At 37.2% G+C, this 20,556-nt stretch overlaps 1 protein-coding gene across 1 annotated transcript in view; it reads right to left on the reverse strand.

The window, feature by feature from the left end:
* LOC100920187 (DNA (cytosine-5)-methyltransferase 1) overlaps positions 1–10,677 on the reverse strand; it is a 44,315-nt gene extending 33,638 nt beyond the window's left edge. Inside the window, exons 1-6 of the mRNA XM_031947491.1 lie at positions 10,439–10,677; positions 4,745–4,923; positions 3,628–3,682; positions 2,446–2,512; positions 1,902–1,939; positions 583–631 (exon numbers count right to left, since the gene is read on the reverse strand). Of these exons, the coding sequence (XP_031803351.1) occupies positions 583–631; positions 1,902–1,939; positions 2,446–2,512; positions 3,628–3,682; positions 4,745–4,832 (297 nt within the window). The 5' untranslated portion in view covers positions 4,833–4,923; positions 10,439–10,677. The remainder of the gene's footprint in view (positions 1–582; positions 632–1,901; positions 1,940–2,445; positions 2,513–3,627; positions 3,683–4,744; positions 4,924–10,438) is intronic.
* Positions 10,678–20,556: the final 9,879 nt, after the last annotated feature.

Here is a 20,556-nt window from a genome sequence, read left to right on the forward strand (position 1 = left end):
TATATATCTCAGAAATAGTAAAAAAAACCTAGATTCGTGTGAGGAACCAAAGTTTAGGCCCTGGATTCTAGCCTATGAGTACATTAATAGTGAGCATTTAGAAAAGTATTTTAAGGTTTGCAAAACTATCTTATTTTATTTGATCCTTACTACCCTGCCAGGCAAGGCACTCAATTCATAAACAGAAACCTCTTCCAAATTCAAATAATTTCAAGTAAGAAAGACTTTCTAATCTACTGATCACCTCCTGAAAGAGCCCCCAAAGTGAAAATTTCAAGGAATATTCTAGCTCAATTCTAAAATTCAGATCAATGAGAGAAGCAAGCAGATGGAAACAATTCAAATATCGAGGAGCCACACCAGGATTATCCAGGACCTAGCTTCCGGTTTAAAGATTGCCCTCCTGGAATAGCATATTCCAGGTCCTTCAAAGGAGCCTAGACTAATTTTGCTGGATAGTTGATTGGTTATAAACATCTTTGGGGGGGAGGGGAAGGATATTCATTGAAATAGGATTCAGTTTTTGATGATAAGACCTGAACTGAACAGAAAATTTGATCTTCAAATAAGGAAAGAGCCTACCTGTTTGAGTGCTAGAGCTTTAGCAGAGGGGGATGCTTTTGGATCAGACCTAGGGGGAAAAAAACACATCAAGATTAGTGCTGAAGATAATAGTTTTGAGAAGCTATTTCAAATGGTCAAGTCTACTGGTGACTTGTAAGTATTTCTATGCTTCAGAGTCAGGCAGTTATGAGCTTTTAAGTGCTTTATTATGTGCAGAGTCCAGTGCTTCTGGGAAAAATAACTTACATTTTGTGAAGTTTGAAATTAAGGGACAAGGGTTTGATATTTTAACACCAAGTCTAGGAAAAATAAAATATTCTTCTTTTGGAGCATTATCCTGACATAATTAATGTCATCTGGTTCTTAAAGGTTTTAAGGTCTTAATTAGCTCTAGTCAAAAACCTGTGGCAATCAGCCAAGCACAAGCTCTGGCAGATCTTACCAGGTGAGGAAAGATTTTGAACCACAGGCCCAATAAGAAACTAGGTGGGCCTGCAACAGTAGTTTTAGAGTCTGGGGGGTGGTAAGAGGAATTTCATAGATCCACAAGCATTCTGTACTGTGGGAAACAGATGGAACTTTGTTTTTCAGAAGTAATTGGAATTAAGGATCACGCAGTAAGTGATAAGTGTTTGAGGCTAGATTTGAACTCTGGGTCTCCTGACTCCAAGGCAGGTACTCTATCCCTGTGCCATCTAGGCACCCCAATAGTGTAATTCTTAAAGCCACAGTGAAATAATGAGTTTGGTCCAAGAGGGGAAAAAACCACACTAAAACAACCATAAGTTAAAATAATTACCTTGGGGAAAACCGATTGAGGCAACCTTTTATGTAGCATCATGAGGTTTACAAAATTCTTGCTTTTTTTTTTAATCTTAAATTGAGGTAGGTGCCATTATACCCATTTTAGAGATGTGGAAACAGTAGGCACAGAACAAGTTAGGTAGTTAAGCCTCAAATCTTCCCAATTACAAGTCCAGCTTCCTATTCACTCTTCCACCCAGCTGCCAATAAAGACTGCTCAAGGAATGAGAGAAGTTCAGAGCTGGCCACAACTTTACTACTGTCTCAAATGATCTAGTTGCCATTTAGTTCTGAACCCCTTGACCTAATTGCTTCTCCTCAGAGAGGTCTTGTTTTGCTGAGGCAATTGGGATCAAGCAATTTGCCCAGGATCACCCAGCTAGGAAGTGCTAAGTGTCTGAGGTCAAATTTGAACTCAGCACCAGCCTGAACTCCGGAGTACCTATCTACTGCACCACCTAGCTGCCCCTAGTAGAACAATTTTAACAGCACAAAAGTCATATAAGAGACAAGAATGTGTTCACTATTCTTACTTTTTCTTGACTTGGATCTTCTTTCTCTTAACTGGTCCCTGGAAGGAACAAAACATGTATTAAGTGTCTGTGTACCAGGTCATGTTTGACCTAGTCTCCGATTCCAACTCTCCTGTTTTATCTATCCACTAAGACACCTAGCTGCTTCTTAGATATTTAAAGACTTTCAGTGATATGGTCCATTTTCTCTGGCCTCTGGCTGGGCTCTCCCTTTTGTCAAGAGAAATTTGTTCATTCCTTAAAGGGAATACAAGGCATGGATATAGCTTCACAGGTGAATACCTTGTTAGCTTATTAATATTCCAGTACTTAATTCTCCTTTGCTTTTTCTGTCTTCAATTGGAAGATAAATTAATTGGTCAGAGATCACAAGTCTTGGTATACAATATACTTCAAATAATCTTATTAAGCTGGTTTCTTTACTTAAATATCTTTAACTGAAAGAATGCAAGACTTTTCTTGGGAATTCTCTAGATATCTTCACTGAAAATGCCAAGCATAAGTGACTGAACAACAAAAGCTGCTTGGACAGCAGATTACTCACCTTAGATGTTCCTTCCTCAGCTGAAGATGAGGTTTCAGAAGACCATTGTCCCTTCCGTTTACTGGTTCTGTCAACCAAAACAAAGTTCTTGTTTGAAAAAAAAAAAAAAACTCTCCTTATGGTCACTAGCTTGAAGACTAGCCATTTGTTTCTAATGAAGCTAGACACCTTTTCATCTATCTAGTTTTTCCAAAATATCTAGCTTATTTCACACAGGAGATAACTAAACCCAAGCAATCCAGGAAGACAAAGTACAGTATGCATCACCAACTAGATTGGAACTGGCCTCTAACACGTGGGTGAACGGAGGCCAACAGAGCAAGCTAGAGTTGGAAAAAAAAAAATCAGGACACAAATAGAAGTTTAATTAATTTGAGAGTGAAGAAATGGCATTTTGCAAATGCCTCCTAAGAAGGGGAGTTTACTTATATAAGTGGGGTCACATAAAAGTAAGTACTTGACTCACAACAATCACTTAGATTGAGATAATTGTCACGCTTAGCATTTCTTGAGAAAATACAAGTGTTCTTGGGTCCTGTGGAAAGAAGTCTGTCTTATCTTTTGGGGTTGGGGGGGGAAGAAGAAGATCATGGCCACCCTATGGATCATAGATCCAGAGTTCTGTGATGGAAACAGGAATGCAATATCTGTCAGTGACAAGGAAGAGGGATTATAAACATGTGATGGATGGCCCTAGGAAATAGAGGGAACTAAATTGCTTATTGATATTTTGCCAGAAGGTAAGCTCATTCCAGGGTGCAAAGAATTGTTACGCCAAATTCAGGCCACAGCCTGCTCACTGTGACTACATTCTGGGAAATGGGATCTCAAATATTTTGACAGACTCTTCCCATGAACCAAGCCCCATTTCTTCATAACAAGAGAAATTTTAATGAGGAAACCATCTAATGGTACTTTACGTTCTAGTCACAAGAAGCTCAGACATTAACCATCTCACATGATCAGCTTCTAAAGACCACATTTAAGCAAAGCAATATACTTTGTAGCAGATTCATCAGATGAAGTCCACTAACAAAAAAAAGTTAGTAGAGTAGAAATGAACTAGATGCCTCAATAGTTGTTAAAATAACTGAAAAATCTTCAGATTTTCTACTAACATTGTAGACAAAATATTGTCTAAACCACTGCCTAGATTAGTTAGACCATTACTAATCTACTCACATCAAAGATTTCTGTTGTATTACGCTCCTGAGGGCTCTTAGTCTAGGTGAAGATCCTGTTTAAAAAAAAAAAAAAAAAAGACATTGTTTTGTTATTTGAGGGAGAGGAAAGAGAACAGAGGAAGAAGACTGGATGTCCCTGAATAAGAGACTAGGGTTTCCCCCGCCCCCCCGAGTTTGATGCCCTGAATTCAGATCTCAGTGCTGCTACTTACAATCCATCCGACCCTTGGATCAACCACTTGATAATTGGACCAGATGAATTCTAAGATCTTTTAAAAATTTAAATAGATTTTTTAAATTTACAAAGTTATTATACATACATGTGCATATGTATATAAATTGTTTTAAATATTAAACTAATTTATTGATTTCTATCATACCATGCTTAAAATATGCTAAGTTAACTACTATTAACATTCTTGGCATAGAAGAGTTTGAGGGGGGGGTTAGACTTGAATACTAATGGAATTTATATACTCTATGATGGAAGATATTTAACACCCTCCCCACCCCCTTTTAGTAAATTTTATATGGTCTTACGAGCTCTTCCAAATCTGTTTGACTTAGTATGTTCCAGAAACATTGTACATCCTACCAGGAGGCAAGTTTTATGCCTAAAGGAGTCATCCTTTGTGCAGGGCAATTAAAGTTAAGCTCTGGGGCAGCAACAACTCTAACCATCTTTAAGATTAGGTAAACTTTTGTGTCAAGTTAGCAAGATTTATTGTAGTAGGAATTTATCACTGCTTGAGCTTTTTCTCCCCCATCCTATCATTCCAAAGAGGTTGCTTGCTCTGGGTGCTGTCCCTGGTGCTTGCCCCAGGTGTAAGAAGTCATACTTCTATTTAATAATTCACCAAGAGTTCTATCTTAAATCCTAAGAACCTAGGTTAACAAATAGTACCAAATTTTCATACAGAGATGAAAAAGGGAAAATGCATTCTTAGTAGAATAAACTGGAAATGGGGAATGGAATCATGGATATCTAAACCTTGTCCCATTTAGTTGAAAGCTAGAAGCTCTCTCCTTCAAGAGAACTGACACATGAGTGATCCTACACATCAAACACACTAATATTTAACTGTAATTAATTTTTATCTCATCATTTCACTTACTTCTGGGTAAAGGCTCCACTGTAACTGTTTTAACAGTCTCCCAATCGCACTCTTCAGAGCTTGAGGTTGAGGTAAGTGTAGGACTCATTTTCTAGTCAGTCCTTTTCTGATTAAGACTAAAATCTTCTCCAAGACCAATTCTTTATTGAATGAAATTCTTACTTGAACAGCTATCCTTCCTTAGGAAAGAATAGAGACCATTTAAAAAGTAGTTAGTATGGGAAAACCTATGAGAAAGCCAGGCATTTTCTCCTTCACTAAAAAGAGGGAGTTATGCCAAGTTGGGTAGTCAAGATTTCAGACAGTTTCTATTAACCATTTCCTATCTAGCTATTTTTCTGGACTTCATCTCCAGAAACCTATAACTCAACAAGATGCATTTGTTGGTGTTCAAGAGGGACCCCAAAAGAGGTTGGGTTGGACCAGTATTATGAGGTATCTCAATAATTTGCAGGCTTGGACCCAACTCCAAGTCAAGGAGAAAATTTATTATGATTTTAATGTCAATTAAAGAGGCTAAAGTCTAAAAGATGATGCAAAGAACCAGGAGAAAAGATCAATTTATAGGAAAAAGTTAAAGAAACCATGTGTCACTAATATGCTAATTTTATGGCTTAAAGCTAGGGTTGAGTAGTAGTCCGATTCTGACAGTGTGTACAGGTATAATCTTAATTCTCTGGTCAGAGCTAGTAAGCAGGAGAACCTTCCCTTAGGCCTGAATCATCACTAGGTCAAGTGTCAGACACCCCAGTTTTGTTCTGGGCCTTAACTTCAAGGAAGTCATTGTTGCTCATTTGTTTAACTCATCACTGATCACCAGGCTGTTATCTGACACACAGCAATATCCATAGCCATAGCATCTTGATAATGTAAATAGGGGCAAGAATTTATGGGAAGAAATATTTTCAACTACATCACTCCCAAGGGTCAGTGACCTTTGGGTTACTACTACATCTCCGCTAGAAAACGCATCCCATCAATTAACTCGGATTTCAACTTCCTCAGCATACCCTGCCACTAAGATTTTTCCCTCCCTCTAATTAAAGAGGGCAGAAGATAGACATGGGATAGATCCTTTACTACTTAAGTGAATTCTCATCTTTTCCTACCCGATTGCTTTTCTGAACTTGCCTAGAAAATCATTCAACAAGATTCTTAAAAAAAAAAAAAAGTGTCGCTAGTTTCTTATCAGATCATTTCTTTCCAGCCTTGGACAACTTCCCCCTCACTCCAGAACTTTAAGCTTTTTTATATGTTGTGTCCACCACAAAATCATCAACTCCTTGAGGGCAAGGACTGTTATGTCCTTTGTAGGCTAGCATACTACTTGGCACACAATAGGTGTTTAATGAATGTTTACTGACCAGGTTTGAACTCAGTCATAAAACTGATGTGCCTGTAGAAACTTATGCAATAGACAATTTCTCCTGAAGGAGAAAGAAAATTCCTCAGATTTGGAATACAGTAAAGAAACTTTGTTAGGCTATGGCAACTGTCCTTGCAGACAGAGGCACTCAATCTTGTTGGAAGCATTGTTGCCTTGACAGCAAACTCAATAGGATGAATAAAACCATAAGGAAACACTTTTAACAAGTTACTTCACTGTAGATCACCACCATATCTTTTGAAAGGTTTGAGATATCCCATCTTACAACAGGATTTAGTTTCTCCTCTGGTTAGAAACCAAGTGAAAAATGAGAGGACAAAGTTTCAAGCTATGGGAAAAATCATGGCTCCAATGATTAGACTGATGTGAAAAACTTCAGCTGAATTTAGATCAGTTTTAGTGACAACTCTGAATTTCTTTCAGAACCAAGAGCAATCTTCCCTTCTCTAGAGGGAGTAAGGGGAAGAAAGGAAGAGACGTATTGAATACCATACATGCTGTATGTGTCCAATGGTTTGAGCTGTGTCTTACAAGAAACGTTTTGAACAAGGGACATGTAAAAACAAAGTTTAAAAAAAAAAAAAGAAAGACACTGAACACTGAAACAAAATGTGTTTCTCAACAGTTAACACGAGTCTGGGTAACTAGTCCAAGGAAATGAATACTATCTAGATCTGCTGAAATCAATTTTAAGACAATATTAATATTAATCTCTTGCAAATTAGTTGCTTGGCAACAAACTAGGACTCTCAGTCTGTTCCAGGGCTTACTACAGTGCCCTTCACATAGAAGGCATTTAATAAAAGCTTGTTAATTTGCTTTGATGGAAGCTATTTGAAAATTCTGTTTGGGGGCAAAAATAGTGGCTTTGGGAGTAGATTTTTTTTTTGCTGAGGCAATTGGGGTTGTTGCCAAAAGTCAAGTCACACTGGCAGGAAATGTTAAGTGTCTGAGGTCACATTTGACCTCAGGTCCTCCTGATTCCAGGGCTTGTGCTCTATGCACTGGGGCTCCTAGCTGCTCCTTGGGATTAGCTCTTAAGAAAATGACAAAGAATCTTGTACTTCAAGTAAGTATCTATAATGATTTTTCTTCCATCAGAGAAATTCATTAGATGAATACACCTTACAGAAAAGGTCATATCTAAATCAACTAAGATCTCAATTCACATTTTATGTGAATTGACAAAGATGACAAAACCCTAGCGCAACAAAGCTAATATTTTCTACTTTCAGTTTAAGTTAGTTTTAATAATACATTTTAGTAATTCAGTTTAGAATTTTTTTTTAGACAATCCACATTAATGGCAGCATTTATTTCGGTGCTATTTGATCTCCAAGGCAAATCACTGGTGATTTCCTTATAGAACCCCATATGATACCCCTGGATAAAACGCTTTCTTGATTCTCACTGTTTCCTCAGTGAGGCCTTTCTTCCTATCTAAAGAGAAGACAGTGACTATCAGACTGGTCAACCAAAAAAATTATGGTTTTTTTGACAAGGCAGGTAAACTATTTTTATTAGTTATCCTATTCAAGGAATTTGTAGGGTAACAGCACTGTAATTGACCTCAATTTTTATGACACACTATGGTCTAGGCTGTATTTCCACACCATTTAGTTGCAAGTGGTCCTATATCAGAAGAAAAAAGTATTCGTTCCAAGATGAGTGTTAAAAAAAAATAGCAAATAGTGAAAACTAAAACTATTGAGTTACCACTTCATACCTCTCAAATTGGTTAAGAAGACAGGAAAAGATAACGATAAGTGTTGGAGGGGATGTAGGAAAACTGGGACACTAATATTGTTGATTGAATTGTGAAATGATCCAACCATTCTGAAGGGCAATCTGAAACTATACCTGAAGTGCTATAAAGCCGCATATCTTTTGAGCCACTAGTAGACATATATCGCAAAGAAATTATAAAAGAGGGAAAAGGACCTACATGTGCAAAGACATTTGTAGCAGCTCTTTTGTGGTGACAAAGAATTAGAAACTGAGTGGATGCCTGTCAATTAGGAAATTGCTGACTAATATTCCATTACTTTCATATGCCATGTTTTAAAGTGAGGAACAGGCGGACTTCAGAAAAATATGGAAAGATTTACATGAATTGATGCCAAGTGAAGACAACAGAAGCAGGAAAAATATTGTCGACACCAACAAGACTGTGACAATAGACTTTATTCTTCTCAGTAACTCAGCTATCCAAGGAAATTCCAATAAACTTTTGATTCTCTACTAAAATTACTTATATGAAAATAAGCTTTTAAAAATGAATACATGAATAACCTAAAAAATATTTTTAAACAATATCCTCATCTTCTAACCCTTTAAACCTTAAAAAGTAAAATATATTTATGAATGTGACTAGTTGTGTACCCAAGGTATATCTTCCAATCAGTACAAATGATACTTAGGCAAATCTTCAACAAAATTATCAGGCCAGGAAAAGGTAGCAAAGGGAATTTCCTTATGTTGATGAAGATCTCATTCAATAATAAGTTAATATCAAAATCTTAACATTACACTAGTTCTTCACGAACCATTTGGAACATGCATTATTTCCAAAAACAACTACTTCTTGGCACTTGGGACCCATGAGCAAGAAATGGGGTAAAACAAGCTAGTTAGAAAAAGGAAGAGCAGCATTTCCTCTAATTACTTTCAACCTCCAACACCTGCTGGCCAAATTACTCAACAGCTGTGATCTCACAACTATAAATCACCTGAAAGGTTATGCTACCATGATTATCCTATTATCAGCACAGTCTGGCTAACACTTGGAGAGGGCAGAGATAGACTGAGTAAATAATTTACAGTTGGATAGTGATGACATCAGGAACCAAGAACAAGAAGGTTACCTACACACATTTCATTGTGTCATGATTTCTTCAAAAGTCCTTGTTCTTTACTATGTAAATCTTTCCTCAGTAGGAGTCCTATAATATCCAATATGCATTATTATGTTTTTAAAGTCTATCTATTGCTCTTTACCTCTTTTGGCTCACTAAGGTATGAAGTTTTTAATTATTTCAAGGGCCAACAGCTATGGGAAAATGGAAAAGATTCCCATATTAATGCATTTTATGAAGCTCTCAAAAATGTATCTACACTGCTGTATAATACCATTGTCTGTACATATAAAATTATCACCATGCCATAAGGTGGGTTTTACGTTCATATGAAGTTATCAATGAGCCAAGGGAAGAGGGAAATGGAGAGGAGAGTGGGCTCTTTTTCTATGTGTAAGTGAAAGCAACTGGACCTTAATGGAAATATTCCCACATAACAAGTAGATCAGCACCAGGCCCTATCAAGCCATCTTTATACTGAAGATAAAGTAAATCACAGAAATACCTAGAGGCCAAAGAAATTCCACTGAATAGATCAAAGGAGTCTTAAATGCACTGGATATGCCAGTGATACAAAATGTTGGTCATGGATAAGCTTGGGGGGACCCCCCAAAGTTAAAGTTCTAGCATTGCCATACTTAGAAGAGTCAGTACACATCTCGGGTCCCCAGATTCTTTACACAAAAGAAGATGGGAATGAGATTAACTTGGAATATAGGGTCTTAGTGACCTAAATAAAGGTCTACAATGACTATTAGTCTACAAACTGAGGAGATGTAAGATTATGGGCACTGCCCCCACCCCAGACTAAAGCCGACCACAGATTTGGTTAAAATGGCTCAAAAAGCCAGATGAACCATTAGCTATGAGCTTGAATCATAACAACTGTACCAATTCTGAAAGCCCCAAACATAGGCAAAGAATAGACGAGAAAAGTGGTTATTTGATGTGCTCAGTTTTTACTCAGAATGCAGTTGCCCAAGGATGTGGAACAAGTTAATGACAAAGTACATGCACTCCAACTCTAGGCTTAGCCAGTGGACCGACCTACATCAAAACAAAAACAAAGACAAAAACAACAACAACAAAAAAAAAACCCTAGTTTTGAGAGTTGAACTAGATTACAAGGCAACTACAGTGTAAGAGAAAAAAATTGGAAATTGCCAAGGGTTTTATGAAACAGGAGCAATAGTCACAAAGATTTTCATGTTCACACAGAAGAGAAACAGCAGGATTAACAAGCTGAATTTTCAGTGCTCCATGTCAATAGAGATCTGTAATACCATCTTCATGAAGAAAGTCCTAGAGATAGAATTTTTAAGAAAAAAAGCAAAGAAGTATGAATAATAGAAAAAGCCAAAGAGCCATAGATTAGAGGGACAAGTTGGTACTCCAGGTTTCTTGGACACAGAACATAGATACAAAAGAGGTCATAATTAAGTCATTACTTACTGCTCTATAGTCTCTTTAATTCCTCGGTAGGTTTCTAATAAAATGAGTGTTAAAATACCCAGCTGACATCCAGCCAAGGCTGAATGATAACTTGAACCTTTATCCAAGTGATGCTGCCAAAAGAAAATACTCTCAAACCAATAAAACTTCCTTTGGCTTCCACCGCTGAAAGAAAAATCCAACAAAATTTAAAAACCAATAGGTTAACAACTAGTAACAGTCCTAAAAGCACCTCTCCCTGGCTGGGATTTTAAACTCTTACCAACACCTACACAGGAGGCAACGGCACTTCCAATTGGCTACTGACCTTCCACCAGGAGTAAAATGTTATACACCTGCATCTATTCTCCTTCCTCTCAGCTGAAAACACTTTTGTTCTAGCCACTATAAGAACCACCACAGGTCCCTTATTTTCCTTTCCCTTCAGAAAGAGATGCACCAAGACTAAGTCTCAGGAACTAAACCACTAATACCTATTTAGCTCCTTGATGGACTATGTCTCTTGGGATATAACTTGGTCTAGGATTTCTGTGAATCCTTTGAAAGTAGAGACTGAGTCTTTTTTGTTTATCTTATTTTATTTTTATTCCTATATTCCTAGCACTTGATGCAGTACCTGGCACATATTAGCTGTTTAAGAAATCTTTGACTTGACGGCATTACCATCTTGGTATCCAGTCCCTGGGAGAACGCAGCCCTTCTTTCAATAGGGCAAGCATTTATAGCCTTCTAGTACCTCACTATGCTAGGTATTAGAGATCCGAAACAGTAATTTAAAAACTGCCCTTAAGTTGTTTATTCTAGGAATAGAACATCATAGAGAAATATGTTTGAGACTTTCTGAGAAGAGAAAGTAATGCATTTAGAGCCTAGGTCCTCGAAAAAAAAGCTCATCTTCTCCTAGGAGGAGAACTTCACCTAGGGTGAAGGAAGATTCTAATGTGACTCAAATTCCACAAGTACGTACTCATTAAACAAGTTTTATGTAACAAGCATTGTGGTAGGTGCTGGAGGGAGACGGGGAAGGAGGAGGGAACAAAAAACAGAAGCCCACAGTTCCTGCCATGAAGGAGCTTGCCTTCTGCTGGGAAGCAGGGGATGGTCCACAGACAAATTGAGATGAGGAAGGAATAGATAGCAAGCATGGAGGACAGCCTGGGCAAAGAAGCAAAAGATGGAATGCTGAAATTGGGAAAACGGGTGGTTTAATTGGCTGGAATATGGAGTTAAGTGAAGAGGAATAACAAATTTAGTAAACTGGGGCATACTGTGGAGGGTTTGTTTGGGTTTACATATTAAATGGAAAAATTGGTCTTCTTAGAGGCAGTAGAGAGCCATTGAGGCTTCTAGAACCGAACAGGTCTCCCCTATATCTCCACTCTACACTTCCATATTGAGGATGGGACCAATCACTTCGTTCATCCTCTGGATTTGACCACCAGGCTTGGTAGGAGTGCCTTCCCCCTGCTCCTTTGCCTTAATTTTCACTCCCTTTAAACATGTTATTTTTCCTGATTAGAATGTACTCTCTCCAGGGCAAGGATTATCTTTCCTTTTGCTAAGATTTGGATCCCCTTATATCTTGGAGTTTATGGCTGGATTTCTTTAATCACCCTGGTTCTTTTTGGCCAACAGTAGGTCCCAGGCCAAGCCCATTGTTTGGGCCCTGATTGACTCAGAGTGAACATGAAGAGCAGTTGTTTCTGCTTTGACCAGAAATCCTGAAAGTAGCCATTCTTTACCTCCATTTTTACCTGCTCTTAATCACGGAATGGGTATTGCTTCAGTCAAAATGAGACCTGTTAAAGACCTTAGTTTAAAAAAGTCAAAATCTCCCATTTCATCCAGGGCCATCTCCAGTCGTCCTGATCTATATATTAGCCTTGGACCCAGACGGCTCTGGAGGAGAAAGCGAGGCAGGTGACCTTACCCAGCCCTCCCTCACTTAAATCCAATTCACTTGCACATCATGGCATCATTTCCCCAAGATTTTAGTCCTCTTTGAGAGTGAAAAACAAAACAACAATTTGGATCCCCAAAGATTTATCACAGAGCCTTCATAGTAAATAGTTAGATCACCTGTTTGGGGCTGATAAATTTGCTAGGTGGAGCTGATGAAGTGATTAGCTTATTTCCTAGATTAGGGTCCTAAATGCTCTAATTTCCTTCCTCTTTGTCTCTCTCCTCCAAGTGCACTAATCCTTTCAGGATGTTAGCAATCAAAGAACATTGTTGCAAATGTACATCATAAGTTTGATATATTAATTATTTAATTGTGAGCCTTCCCTCCTAGTGTTAGTGATATCAGGACTTTTTAAATCATCTTATTTTTAATTCATATCTTTTATTTTTGCTATTTTCACTCCATTTTCAAATATATCTTTCTCTCTCCCCTACCCAATGCCACCCAGCTCTTGTAAAATAAATTTTTAAGAAGAAAAAAATTTTTAGCAAAGCAACACACCAATTCTGTCTGACAGCTTGTGCAGTATTTCAAAACTATAGTCCCCACCTCTGCAAAGGTGCAAAATTCAGCCATTCTCTAGAACCTAGCTCTGCTATAATTGCATACATATTTTGGGACTGATATTCTTTTCATTTACATTATTATAAATCATTTTCTGTATTGTTTATCTACTTCTGCTGACTTCATTCTTTATCATTTCATTTAAGTCTCCTTCCTATTCCTGTGTGAACACACAAACAATTCAGCTAGAAGATAGTATGAGGAGCAATAAAAGAGGAATAAAGTAGACTGGAATCAGATTGAGAAGGGCCTTTGTTATTTGAATTTATTTTTTTTTTTAATCACATATTTCATTCAGCAAAAATCTACATTCTCTTCCTCCCATTCCAATATACCCTTCCAAATTTAAAATGAAAGAAAAATAAATCTCCACTGATGGAATACAACCTGTAGGGGAAATATAGCTGTGATCCTGATGGCCTCTGACTTTAGAGTGCTATTGTTCAAACAACCGTCTGTCAATGATTCTAAAGTCTTCTGGTCTTAGAAATATAACATAATTATTTTTTTCTTTCTCTATAAATTTATCTTCTTTCTCCTGGTTCTTTGTTAAATCCTTTGGGAACTTAGCCTGCTTCAACTGGAGTTACAATTACAATAAACTTTGCCCCTTGACTTGGAGATGGATTCAAGCCTGCAAATTTTTTTGAGGTACCTTGCTATATCAGTCTGCAACCCCAATCTCTTGGGGTCTCCTTTGAACCTCAACATTATGATTGTTTGATCATTGTAAGAAATAACATTTTACCAAGAACTCCACTGCTTCACTAATGAATGCATTAAAGTTTTATTTTACATTCTTTTAAATTCTCTCATTTAATTCTGCAAGAGATGTGTGCCTAAGTTAGTAGATACACCTTTGAAACCATAAAGGAAGTATTTCATTTCCTCTCCGGAAGCAGAAGTTCCTCCCCAGATGACTCCAATAATTGGATGTTAACAGATGTTACACAATCTGAATCTCTCCCCCCATTACATAGATAGGAGCTTACATTCTTAAGGTGGAAGGTAAAGGTGGAGGGCTAGGGGCAAAGAACCAAGGATTATTTTCAAATCTCAGACCACTACCCCTGATTACAAAAGCCAATCCCTGTCCTCAAGGAGCTTACATTCTTATGGAGGCAAAATTTAGAGGGTTCATGTGCAAATCTAAAAGCCTCCACCCCAGATTATTCTTTGATGTCCTTGTGGGGTTTCAGCTTTCTAATTTAAGTTTCATTTCTTCAATTTAATTTTCATAGTTTCATAGAAACTAGGCATTTCTCACATCGTGTTTACCTTTTTATCTCTCAATTCCTGTGTTTGAATTTCAAAGTTTCTACACAGCTCTGGTCTTTTCATCGGGAATGTTTGGAAGTCTTGTCTTTGCTTAGAGGTTCATTTTCCCCTATATCATTTAAACCCATATCCTTTGTTTTCTGGAATATTGTATTCTAAACTCGGTTCCTTATCAAAATGCCTGCTAAGTCTAGTGTGATTTTGACTGTGGTTCCTTGGTACTTTTAATTCTTTTCTTCCTGGCTAGAAAACTTTGAATTTAGTTAGAAACTTTGGATTTTGGCTATAAAGTTCCTGGAAGTTTCATTTTGAGATGTGACCAGTAGATAATTTCTATTTCCACTTTTCCCTCTGGTTCTAAGAGATCTGAACAGTTGTTTTTTTGTTTGTTTGTTTTGAGTTTTCGTGGGATATGGTGTCTAGATTTTTTTAGTCATAAAGTTTTGGTAGTCCAATATTTCTTAAGTTATTTCCTCAATCTGTTTTTCAGATCTGTTGCTTTTATTATGAAACACCTTACATTTTCTTCTATTTAATTCAGTTTTTAAATTTTATTTTAATATCTCTTGTTAGATCATGGAGTTATTGACTTCCATTTGATCCACTATAATTTTCAGAAATGTTATTGCTTGGGAAGGTTTGTTGGTTTCCCCCCCCCCCCCAATAGTATTTTATTTTTCTAAATATATGCAAAAATAGTTTTCAATATTTACCTTTGCAAAACACCTTTGTGTTCCAAATTTTTTTCCCTCCCTCCTTCATCAACTCCCTCCCCAAGACTACAAGCAATTCGATATAGGTTAAATATGTTCAATTCTTTTAAACATTTCCATATTTGTTATGTTGTATAAGAAAACGCAAATCAAAAGGAGAAAAAAAGAGGGGGGAAAAAGCACGCAAAAACAAAAAGGTGAAAATAGTATGCTTTGATCCATTTTCAGTCTCCATAATTTTCTTTCTAGATGTGGATGGCACTTTCCATTTGGGTAAAAGTTTTGTATCTCTTGTGCCAAGTTATTAATTTCTCTTCCAAACCTTTCTTTCTTCACTCTTATTTCATTTCCTTTTGTTTTTTTTGTCTTGCATTCTCATTTATGAAAACATTTTAAAACTTTAAGAAAAAAAAAAAAAACTCTTGCTTACACTCTTACTAGTTGAATTTGTGTCCAAGCAATGTTTTTCTTCAAGGCTGTTGGTCTGAGATTTCTGGAATGAGCAGGTTTCAGGGTTAGGAGCTGGTGTCCCATTCTGCTCCTGAAGGCTGAGCTGCTCAGCTCCTGCTGGCGTCTGAGCCAGTTCCCTAGGACTCTCTGCTCCATATCTCTAGTGGATCACCATTAGGCACACTTTCCCTCCTGTCTTCACCCTGGTACTGTGCCAAGAATTGATTAGTGGGCAACAAACCTGTCACCCGTCGCTCAGTGTCCTGGTATGGATTTGTGACCTCTTCCTTTGCATCTCTCCCTGGATGTGGAAGTATCTCCTTCATCCTGGTCCTCAGTGTCCACAAACCTGTCTTTCTCTGCTGACCTGAGATGGAAAAAATTGTCTGATTGGGACTTTTTCTTAGATTTCCCCTTTAGGATTTTGTGCATTTTCTAGATCTGTTTGGGGGAGTTTGGAGGTGGGAATGAGGGACTGAGTACTGCTTCCTGCTGGTCCAATATCGTGGCTCTACTTCTGTTGTTTGAATTTAAATGTTCTGGGTGTATTGTGGGGTTTTTTTGAGATAATTTGGGTTAAATGATTTGCCCAAAGTCACAGAGCTATGAAGTGTCTGAAGCCACATTTTAATTCAGATCCTCTTGTGTGGAATATTGACCCTTACCCAAATTAAAATCAGAGACTCTTATGGTAAAAAGCAAAAAAGGATTTATTACAATCTAGTGAGAAAGGGCAACTCCTAACAGACAAGTGCAAACTACAAAACACAAGATTATATAGGCCCTAATCAGAAGCCTTTTATTCCATTGGCTGTTGTGTTTTAATTTACCTAGAGACTAAACATCGACCCCAGAACACACTTTACTGTATTAGGTACTTAAATGCCAATGAAAAGGGGGACTGGAAGGGGAGACCCAAGGGAAATGTTTAAGATAATTGAATTTTTATCAGCTTTTAGTTATAACTCAATTTGTTATTGCAAAGTCTCAAGTCACAATTATGGCATAGATCAAGGCCACATTCTTATGAGAAGTCTTCAATCAGTTTATCCCATTCACTTCTTTTTTTTAAAGCTTTTTATTTACAAGATATATGCATGGGTAATTTTTCAGCATTGACAGTTGCAAAACCTTTTGTTCCAACTTTTCCCCTCCTTCCCCCACCCCCTCCCCCAGATGGCAGGTTGACCAATATATGTTAAATATGTTAAAATATAAGTTAAATACAATATATGTATACCTGTCCATATTTTGCTGTACAAAAAGAATTGGACTTTGAAATGGTGTACAATTAACCTGTGAAGGAAATCAAAAATGCAGGCGGACAAAACTAGAAGGACTGGGAATTCAGTGTAATGGTTCTTAGTCATCTCACAGAGTTCTTTCACTGGGTGTAGCTGGTTCAGTTCATTACTGCTCCATTGGAACTGGTTTGGCTCATCTCATTGCTGAGGATGATCAGGTCCATCAGAATTGGTCATCATATAGTATTGTTGTTGAAGTATATAATGATCTCCTGGTCCTGCTCATTTCACTCAGCCTCAGTTCATCTAAGTCTCTTCAGGCCTCTCTGAAATCATCCTGTTGGTCATTTCTTACAGAACAATAATATCCCATAACATTCATATACCACAATTTATTCAGCCATTCTCCAACTGATGGGCATCCACTCAGTTTCCAGTTTCTGGCCACTACAAAGAGGGCTGCCACAAACATTCGTGCACATGTGGATCCCTTTCCCTTCTTTAAGATCTCTTTGGGGTATAAGCCCAGTAGTAACTGCTGGATCAAAAGATATGCACAGTTTGATAGCTTTTTGAGCATAGTTTCAAATTGCTCTCCAGAATGGCTGGATGTATTCACAATTCCACCAATAATGTACCAATATCCCAGTTTTCCCACATCCCCTCCAATATTTATTATTATCTGTTCCTATCATTCTAGCCAAACTGACAGATCGGTGGTGGTATCTCAGAGTTGTCTTGATTTGCATTTCTCTGATTAATAATGACTTGGAGCATCTTTTCATATGGCTAAAAATAGTTTCAATTTCTTCGTTTGAAAATTGTCTGTTCATATCCTTTGACCATTTATCAGTTGGAGAATGGCTTGATTTCTTTTTTTTTTTTTAAAACTCTTTTATTAATAGTTAGCATTTTTGAAAAATAATTTTAACTTTTTATTGACAGAGCCCATGCCTGAGTAATTTTTTACAACGTTATCCCTTGCACTCACTTCTGGTCTGACTTTTTCCCTCCCTCCCTCCACCCCCTCCCCCAGATGGCAAGCAGTTCTATACATGTTAAATATGTTGTGACATATCCTAGATACAATATATGTGTGCAGAACCGAACAGTTCTCTTGTTGAACAGGAAGAATTGGATTCAGAAAGTAAAAATATCCCGGGAAGAAAAAACAAAATATGGCTCGATTTCTTATAAATTAATCAATTCTCTATATATTTTGTAGATAAGGCCTTTATCAGAACCTTTGACTGTAAAAATGTTTTCCCAGTTTATTGCTCCCCTTCTAATCTTGTCTGCATTAGTTTTGTTTGTATAAAAACTTTTAATTTGATATAATCAACATTTTCTACCTCGTGATCAATAATGATCTCTAGTTCTTCTTTGGTCACAAATTCCTTCCTCCTCTACAGGTCTGAGAGGTAAATTATCCTATGTTCTTCTAACTTATTTATAATCTCATTCTTTATGCCTAAATCATGAACCTATTTTGACCTTATCTTGGTATATGATGTCAAGTGTGGGTCAATGCCTAGTTTTTGCCATACTAATTTTCAATTTTCCCAGCAATTTTTGTCAAACAATGAATTCTTATCCTAAAAGCTTATCCCATTCACTTCTGACTCTAGGGCTGGTGCTATATGCACTGAACCACCTAGCTGCCCCTGAATTTAAATGATAAATTAAGGAATTTTAAAAATCCATTCCCCTACTGATGAACATCTACTTTATGGTCAGCTTTTTGCCACCACCAAAAAAAAAAAAAAAAGTGCTGTTATGACTATTTTGGTGTGTCTGCGTACTTTCTGTCTTTATCTTCTCTGGGATTACATGACCAGCAGTGAATTTTGCAGTCAAAGTTAATGGATATTTTGATTCATTCCACATTGCTTTCTGAAATGGTTGGAATTCCACTGGATACTCTATCCATCCAAGATTATTACCAAATTTGTTTGAATTGAATGCAGATTAGGAGAAAATGAAATATGAATTCCTAAAAGGAGACCCCATGTATAGAGTGAAGGAGCTTTCAATTGCAAAGATGTCAATATTGATTGGGGCTTCTCAGAAGCATTTATAAAATTCCTTGATATTGAACTTGCTTTGGGGGAGTTTTTGTTCTCTGATAACAGACCCTGAAGATACAAAAGAAAACAATTCCAAAGAGAATGAATGAAGAGATTGATATAGGGAACTCATCAACCAAGATAATTTTTTGTTTTTGTTTTTCTTATTTTTTTAATATGCTTAAAAGGTGGAATCAAGGGAAGAGAGGATGCATGTGAGATCGTGGAAAGTGTTCTACAAAATGGTGTCAACAATTTTTTTTTTTTTAATAATAACTTTCTATTTTCAAAATATATGCAAAGATAGTTTTCAGCATTTACCATTATAAAACCCAATCTGTTCCAAATTTGAAAACAACTTTTTAAAGAGGTCTTTTTTGTTGTTGTTTAGCTATATTGGGAGAAAAAATTAAGGAATAAAGGAGATCTGGGACTTCTGTTTGGGATAGAAAGGATAACTGACAATTGAGAGAAGGTAGAACTGCTCAAGCCTTACTTTACTTCTCTTTTCTCTACCTGGGAGAAAGATCTTTGGACTGAAAAGATCAGAACAAAAAGAACCAATAAGAAATTGACACTCAAGATAAGTTAGGAGATAGCACAGCATTACCTAGTTGACCTTAATTAAATCAAGTGACCTGGCCCAGATGAACTACATCATGGCAGATGGGAATCCTGGATCAGTATTTTGAGAGATCATGGAAAACAGAAGTGCATTTGTCCAAATTTTTTAAAAATGGAGGGAACAGGAGTAAGAACGGTCTGGAAACTAGACTGTTGAATTTGATGTCAATTCCTGGGGAAATTCTAGCCCAAAATAGGAAAGATGAAACCAGGAGATTTTTTTTTTTTTATTTAATAGCCTTTAATTTACAGGATATATACATGGGTAACTTTACAGCATTAACAATTGCCAAACCTCTTGTTCCAATTTTTCACCTCTTACCCCCCCCCCCACCCTCTCCCCTAAATGCCAGGATGACCAGTGGATGTTAAATATATTAAAATATAACTTAGATACACAATAAGTATACATGACCAAAACATTATTTTGCTGTACAAAAAGAATCAGACTCTGAATTATTGTACAATTAGCTTGTGAAGGAAATCAAAGATGCAGGTGTGCATAAATATAGGGACTGGGAATTCAATGTAATGGTTTTTAGTCATCTCCCAGAGTTCTTTTTCTGGGTATAGCTAGTTCAGTTCATTACTGCTCCATTAGAAATGATTTGGTTGATCTCGTTGCTGAGGATGGCCTGATCCATCAGGACTGGTCATCATCTAGTATTGTTGTTGAAGTATATAATGATATCCTGGTCCTGCTCATTTCACTTAGCATCAGTTCGTGTAAGTCTCTCCAGGCCTTTCTGAAATCATCCTGTTAAACCAGGAGATATTGCTACGGACATCAGAACTGACTGGAAGCACTCCCTTCTTATTTCCCCTTTCCTTCAGGAAAAGGAGATGGATTACTCCCGGACCACATTTATCTCCACCCACAGGAGTAGGTTCAATGCTATCACCTGCTCCTCGGATTTCTCCCCTTACTTCCAATAAGGTGCAGAGCTTTTTGCCTCAGGGACCATTACAGTACCATACTCAATCTGCCTCCATTGGGGTTAGAGACTTAATGAGCCATACTCTGCTGATAATAATAGGCTCACTTACGCCTCAAAGTAAAAACAGAAATTGTTTTTAGAGACTTTTGTAGATGGACAGGGAACTCATCAAAACTTTAAATTTTTAAAAAAAGAAATGGCCGAAAGATGCACACATTTTGGTGCAGAAGATACCAAATGCTCTTGGCTCTTTGGGGGAATTTGTTATATTAATGAAG

This window comes from Sarcophilus harrisii, chromosome 1 (genome assembly GCF_902635505.1).
Source record: "Sarcophilus harrisii chromosome 1, mSarHar1.11, whole genome shotgun sequence".
In the NCBI taxonomy this organism is placed as follows: Eukaryota; Metazoa; Chordata; class Mammalia; order Dasyuromorphia; family Dasyuridae; genus Sarcophilus; species Sarcophilus harrisii.